The 7,163-nt window shown below is 37.4% G+C and overlaps 1 protein-coding gene across 3 annotated transcripts in view; it reads right to left on the bottom strand.

Moving 5' to 3' along the window:
* Positions 1 to 2,457: 2,457 nt before the first annotated feature.
* LOC125341976 (3'-5' RNA helicase YTHDC2) overlaps positions 2,458 to 7,163 on the bottom strand; it is a 49,444-nt gene continuing 44,738 nt past the window's right edge. For 2 of the 3 annotated variants that reach the window (XM_048334114.1, XM_048334115.1), the window contains 4 exons: positions 6,007 to 6,210; positions 5,150 to 5,332; positions 4,119 to 4,207; positions 2,458 to 4,029 (listed from right to left, as the gene is read on the bottom strand). In XM_048334114.1, coding sequence (XP_048190071.1) covers positions 4,127 to 4,207; positions 5,150 to 5,332; positions 6,007 to 6,210 — 468 coding nt within the window. In that variant the 3' untranslated portion in view covers positions 2,458 to 4,029; positions 4,119 to 4,126. The remainder of the gene's footprint in view (positions 4,030 to 4,118; positions 4,208 to 5,149; positions 5,333 to 6,006; positions 6,211 to 7,163) is intronic. The other variant, XM_048334113.1, reaches the window with a different exon arrangement.

The raw sequence follows: 7,163 nt of genomic DNA, 5'->3' as shown, positions 1-7,163 counted from the left end.
AATCCCCCAAGTTAACAGTAAAATTACATCTTAAATATTATGTTGATGACTGGCAAATAAACTAATCTGGGCCTCTTGTCCTTCATATCTACATTGCAATGGGACTTGCAGTCCTCTCATTATTAGATAGATGGCATCGTTTTCTGTTTGTTTCAAGGTGATTGAAGATAGGAGATATTCCACTATAATAGGAGAGAGGGTTTTTTTGTTGTTGTTGTTTGCCAGTTCTAGGGCTTGAAATGAGGGCCTGGGCTATGTCCCTGAGCTTCTCTTGTTCAAGGTTAGTACTCTACCGCTTGAGCTACAGAGCCACTTGCAGCCTTTTCTGTTTATGTGGCACTGAGGACTTGAACCTGGGGCTTCATGCATGCTAGGCAAGCATTCTACCTCTAAGCCACATTCCCAGCCTGAGAGAAGTTTTTTTATTCAGTATTCTTAAGCTGCAAGAGAACTTGCACATAGTGGGCACGGAACACTTAATTACTACATAAATAGACATTAGGGATCTATGACACCGAATGTCCACAATCGGGCATTATAGGCAAATAACACTAAATACCTGTATCGGTATAGTGTTCAGTTTTTCCAACACTCACACAATGCTTCCTGTGATCCAGTGAGACAGATAGGGAAGATGGTGTTTTCCCTTTTCACATATGGAAATTAGAGATCAGAATGGCTGAGCAGTTTGCTGTTCTCATGTTTAGTGTTGGAGCTTCAATGTCATATGGCACCTCTTGCAAAGAGGTGAATATTTTACCTATTACCTTTGCTGAACAAGATGAATAATGTGAACATTTTAGATTGATATCCTGTAAACTTTAAAACATATATCCAAAAAATACCTTTGACTAATCTTTCAATATAATCCATGGGCCATATAGATATCAGGTTAATATGCAGATTCTTGAGCCCTAATACAAATTACTCACCAGACCAGACACTGGTGGCTCACGCCTATAATGCTAGCTATTCAGGAAGCTGAGATCTGAGTATCACGATTTGAAGCCAGATTGGGTAGGAAAAATCTGTTAAACTCTGATCTCCAATTACCAACCAAAAAATAAAGCTGAAACTGGAATTGTGGCTGAAGTGGTAAAGTGTTAGTCCTGAGCCCAAGCGCCAAGACTAGCACAAAAAGAAAAAAAAGAAAAGAAAAAACTCTTCTCATCAACTAGACCCTACGATGGAACCAACAAGGTCTTTTTAACAGGCATCTTACAACTGTATACTAAGCTCAAGATCCTCCAGATTTAATTAACCTTTCTATAAGCATTACATTTCACAGGGTAAAACTTATTTTTTAAAAAAACAGACAAGTGGGGCTGGGAATATGGCCTAGTGGTAGAGTGCTTGCCTTGTATCCATGAAGCCCTGGGTTCGATTCCTCAGCACCACATATATAGGAAAAGCCAGAAGTGGTGCTGTGGCTCAAGTGGTAGAGTGCTAGCCTTGAGCAAAAAGAAGCCAGAGACAGTGCTCAGGCCCTGAGTTCAAGACCTGAGACTGACAAAAAAAAAAGAGACAAGTTTGTCACATTGTATTTTTATGAGCTACATATTTCCCAAAACATTTTGCTGTTTCAGCTGTTAACTTGGGGATTGGGAGCACAGGTATCTAACTTGAGCCATGCCTCCATACCTTTTGTATGTTATTTTCAAGGTAAGCTCTTGCTTTATGCCCAAACCGGCCTGGGAGGTGATCCTCCTACTTGTGCTCCCCCCAGAATTTGGGTAATAAGCATATGCCACCATACTTAACTGTTAATTGAGATGAAGTCTCTTCAACTTTTATGCCCTGGCTGTCCTCAAACTGTGGTCCTCTGATATCTGCCTTCCAAGTAGCTAGGACAGAATTACAGGCTTGACCTACCATTGTCCACTTTTCAGTACAGTTTTTAACTTCCTGTCCCAATCCTTTTACAAATTGTCCTATTTATGTGTGTATGTGTGTGATATAGGGATTTGAATTCAAAACCCTGTGCTTATTAGGAAGGTGCTCTACCAATTAAGCAAGACCCTTAGCCCTTTTTGCATTTAACTATCTTTCTTATAAGGTCTCGTATTTTTGCTTGGGGCCAGCCTGGACCATGATCCCTACTTAAGACCTCTTTCATAGCTAGGATGACAGGCCTATCTCACCATGGCCCAGCTTACTGTATAAGATGGGGTCTTGTTAGCTTTTTACCCAGGCAGGCTTCAAACCTCAATCCTCTGTCTACTTTCCTGGTCTCTGCCTTCCGAGTAGCTAAGATTACAAGTGGAAACAAGTTCTATCTGTTTTCAGAGACAGTTCAAAGGCAGCTCATGTTGAACCCCTCAGTGACTGTCTTCCTTGAAGGCCTTGGTCTCCATCAGTGTTAACTGTGCTGCGTTATACCAAGACATGGGAAGGTTGCTGCATTATAGGAAAAAAGAGATGCAGTACACAGGATCTAAATAATTTAACAGAATTCATTTAATAAGCATATTAACATTTAAAGTTCATTTCTTCCAAAAACATTTTAATTACATTCAAACTGTATTCATTTTAAATACCAACAAACTCATCATTTACATACAGGGCTAGATATTAGAAAACATGAAAATTTAAACAAGCTGTGTTTTTTTCAAGTCCTTTCAAATCTAAAACACTGAAAAGTACTAATATATACCTTTAAAAAAGTACACATTATCAAGAAAACATAAGCTGATCTAATAGGAAAAGAAATGTAATACACATAAAATGTAACATAATTTGAATAGGCTCAACTTACAGTTGTGCCCCAAAGTATAAAAAGAACAAACCTAAGAACTACTAATACAAACAAAAATCACAGCTGACATTCTAAACCAATGCACCAATAATGCTTCTCAGAGATGGTCTCAAGATTTTATGTTGGCCAGTGATTTTTTTTTCATTTCTTCTCAAATACAGAACCAGAATACTTGGAATTTTCTGTCTTTAAAGTCAATCCATTTTTTTCTTTATGGCAATGACTCAAAGATACTATGAGAAGAAGTATTCAGTCTAGTATGTTCAGGTATTTTTTTCCCCACTTAACCTATCCTTCTATTCCCCTTGGAAGAGCCTCTAAGAAAATGCACAAACCAAGCAACTCTGAGAGGGCAAAGAAACCTGAGACTTGGCATTATCATAGGTTAGAAAGTTTTTAAGTAGTAAATGCAGAAAAGGAAGCCATGTCTGAAATGTAAGTCAGAGAAAAATTTAAACATAAAAGAAGACATCTAGAACTGTGGTCCTTGTGTGTTAGGTTCAAAAACATAAAGCAACCAAGATAACAATAACTGCTGTGTATCTTTTAAAACTTGTAGAAATGTCTTTAAATCTTTTAACAGGGTGCTATAGCCAAAGATGTCAAAATTACTGTGCTCAGTGAAGGACTGTGAGAGCTTTTATGAGAGAGAGAGGAAGGGAGGGAGGGAAGGAGGGAGAGAGGGAAGTAAGAGAGGGAGGGAGGGAGGGAAGATAGGTATGGGATTCCTCAGTTTAAAAGAGGCAGCTCTATAATCAGCTAAGCAATATAACCTCATTTATCAAGGCAAGAAGGAGCTCTACCTTTCTCTTTAGATTTTACTGCATTACCTAATCACACAAAAAAGAGCATTCCTTCTTTTCTTTTAACATGTCTCTGACTTAACATGACAAAATGAGCAGCCCTTAACACAAATTATTTTTAAAGGCCATTTTTAAAGTTACTTGGCTGCTGGTATTTTTTTCTTGATGATGAATTAAGGAACTGATTCTTCTACATGGTGCTCAGAAAATCTGATAGTCATGCCTTTTCTGCATTACAAAGTAAACAATGGGTTGTGATTCCATTTTTTTTAAAGTAACTGCTGTTGTGTCAAGCCATGAAATGATTACTGCTTTGTTCCCTATGATCACTACAGTTCTCACATTTGAAGATGGTGATGTGAAGTAGCATTGCAACCACACTCGTCATTTGTGACACACACCCCCTCTCGGTTTGGGAAACATGGTACATTCGGAGTTTCCTTTGGGCATGTTCTTCCACAGCTAAGCATTCTAGAACAGTAAAAGGAGAAAAGAAATACTCTGAATGTCATTCTAATGACAACAAATACTGTCAGTACTCAAAGTCAAATAGGCATAACCTGCATTGTCAGTCACTTGTGGGTTTTTCTCCCAAAGGAAGGCGTTCCCATAACTGGAGCAACTGTTCACCAACCTGTGGTTCTAGTTCCTGGATAAATCAAAAGTTAAAATAAACATACAAAGAATGAGAGTGAAATTTTCTTTAATTACCAAAAACTACACTGATAAAAATGCAAAAAGAGGGCTGGGGATATAGCCTAGTGGCAAGAGTGCCTGCCTCGGATACACGAGGCCCTAGGTTCGATTCCCCAGCACCACATATACAGAAAACGGCCAGAAGCGGCGCTGTGGCTCAGGTGGCAGAGTGCTAGCCTTGAGCGGGAAGAAGCCAGGGACGGTGCTCGGGCCCTGAGTCCAAGGCCCAGGACTGGCCAAAAAAAAAAAAAAAAAAAAGAATTCTATTTTATTTATTTTTTTGTCAGACCATGCTATAACCAAATGGTACATATTGTACTAATCTTTGCTTTAAGATATACAAGTTGACTTTCAGATTTCAGACTAATGAATCTACAAATGTCTCAACTTTCATGGCAAAATGCCAACTGGTTCACATAGTCCTGAAATTCTATGTAGAAATAGTACATGGTTTTTAATGGAGATTTAGCAAAAGTGCCCAACTTGAACAGTCTTCTTTTTAGGAATTGTTGATCTCAAAATCAGCATTAGAACATAAAATAACAAGTAAAAATACAAGAATAAAATAAAACAAAAATAAAAGAATGCCACTTTACAGACTTCATGTTATCACTACGAGTATTTAAAAACCAACTTATACTTTCCTGTGTGGATGTGAAGCAAGCCACCTGATTAAAGACATGACTCACTGTCATTTAGGTAAAATTAATCTCTAAGTCTATACCCTCTTAATATCAAATGGAGTAATAACTCATTTCATTAAAAATATAAAATGGTTATTTACTTTATATAATTCGTTTAAGATATTAAGACATTAAATAGGTAAATATGTAGACTGTAGATTTTCTACTGGGAGTGCTGGGCAGAGTAAATAACGTGAATGACTGCATATTACCTGCCCGTCTCGGCTTATCTGCACCTTCTTGTTGTCATTCCACGGGTTGAGTAGGTGGTGTGCACACTGGAAAGGAAGGCTCTCTTTTCGTATCCACTCGACCTTAAACACCCCGCCCAGGCCAGCTGAGCCCCAGTCTTGACTTTTCTCCCTTCCTATCTCAGAAGACATCCTGGAAAACCCCTGTAGGTAAAATAAGGGGAATAGATGGAGGGAAAGGTATTAAAATATCTGAACTTAATATGTCTGATAAAGCTGAGTTTTTGACATTTTTAAGGTAAAACTATAAAAGTAATGTATGCTTAACAACAAAAAAATCAAAATTAAAGCTCCTTACTAAATTTTTTATAGACTTTATTACTAAATTTTAGAAGAAAACATAATTTTAATCTAACACACTTCAAATATTGTTTCTAAATAACCTGTCTTCTATTCTAAGTCTACATTTATTTCATGACAAATAAAGACAATTGAACCAAAGTTCTATTTCTATAATAAATTCCATTCAGATATGCATGAAGTTAAGCACAGTTGAGAAACATACATTGTCAATGCCAACTTTCTTGGCCTACTTAAACATTCTACCTAGTCAAACTCTCCTTAGTCTTAATGCATCTGAGAACCAGTAAATCTAAGGTTGTGTTTCGAGGAAAGTATTTATGTGCAAAGGCAAAAATAAAGAGGTCCCAGTTCTAGCACCCTTAGAAGAGATATAAAATACTCAGCATTCCAAGTCAAGCAAAAAGTACCACTCCACTCCAACGTAGTAAAAAGCCAGGCTTTGTTTTGCTGTTTTTACCTGTACAGTGTGACCCACTGTACAGTAAAATGGAACAAGTCCATTCAGGATGGCTCACCTGGAAATGCCCAGATCCTTGAACAGAAAATACCAAGTAAACCATGCTGCTCTCCCAGAAGGCCCGATTTAGCTTCCGCTCATTACTAGGGGTTGTAGACCAGATGCCCTTCTGTTGAGAAATTTCAAGGTTTCTCAGATTGCTACTCTTCATTATGAAGTACCGAACAGGCATGTTGGGTCTTGGTGAAGGAGATTTTGAGCCCTATAAAACAATATGTAAGTTCTTGGAGGGTAATATAACCTTTCAAAATCAGTAAACACCATTTCCATAAATACATAAGCCACAAATATTTTACCAAATAGTCAACAAATGCAAAAGGCTCCATCATGCTTGAAAACTTTTACAAAGCTCAATCAAAATGAGCTTACAACAGTATGTACTTTCAAAGCATAAAAAGAAAGGATCCAGACTTTAACTTAAGACTCCAAATGGATTTTCACAATATGTTTTTAAAAACCTAGACATTCTGAAAACAAACTTAAACTAACTGCTATGTTTACTATGAGGAGGCAGTTTCCTGGACAAGTCTAGCAGTTTTGGAGTTGCAAAACAGAGATGGGTTTAGAGGCCACAGGGATTTGAATCTGCATAGCAAGTACTGCAAAAGCTCAACAAGTTGAGCGCCAGTTGTGAGCAAATCAAGCAAGAGAAGGCAAGGCCTCAGAGTTTAAGCCCTGATATTGGCAAAAAAGAAACAAGTAACAACAAATTAGAATGCTAATTCAGCAGAGACTATGGCCAGAATGGGAAATGAGCACAGAAAAGATGCAGAGCAGGGAAAATGCAAGTTCACATTAATGGCCACCACCAATCTATTAACTAGGAATCACAAGACCATCCCATATTTTGAATTATAAAGACATTACCATTATAAGTAATGCCAAGTTCTGCTAAAAATATCTAACAAATTAAACTCTTTAAGAGTTTGTTAAAGAAAATGCAGACTAGTACAGCCATTTTAGAAAAGAGTTGAGTTTCTTGTAAAGTTAAACATATTTATTATGTAACCCAGTATATGGTAAAACTATCTGCTGAAGCACAATGTAGCTAAGTAACCCCTATCCAAATACTTATTCAGGTGTTAGTAACACAGGAAACTAAAAGTAAACACATTCTGAACAAATGAAATAATTCATATTACACATTTTAAAGAG

This window comes from Perognathus longimembris, chromosome 25, assembly GCF_023159225.1.
Source record: "Perognathus longimembris pacificus isolate PPM17 chromosome 25, ASM2315922v1, whole genome shotgun sequence".
Lineage (NCBI taxonomy): Eukaryota > Metazoa > Chordata > Mammalia > Rodentia > Heteromyidae > Perognathus > Perognathus longimembris.
The sequence above is the reverse complement of the archived record's forward strand: the minus strand, read 5'-3'. Positions and strand labels throughout refer to the sequence as shown.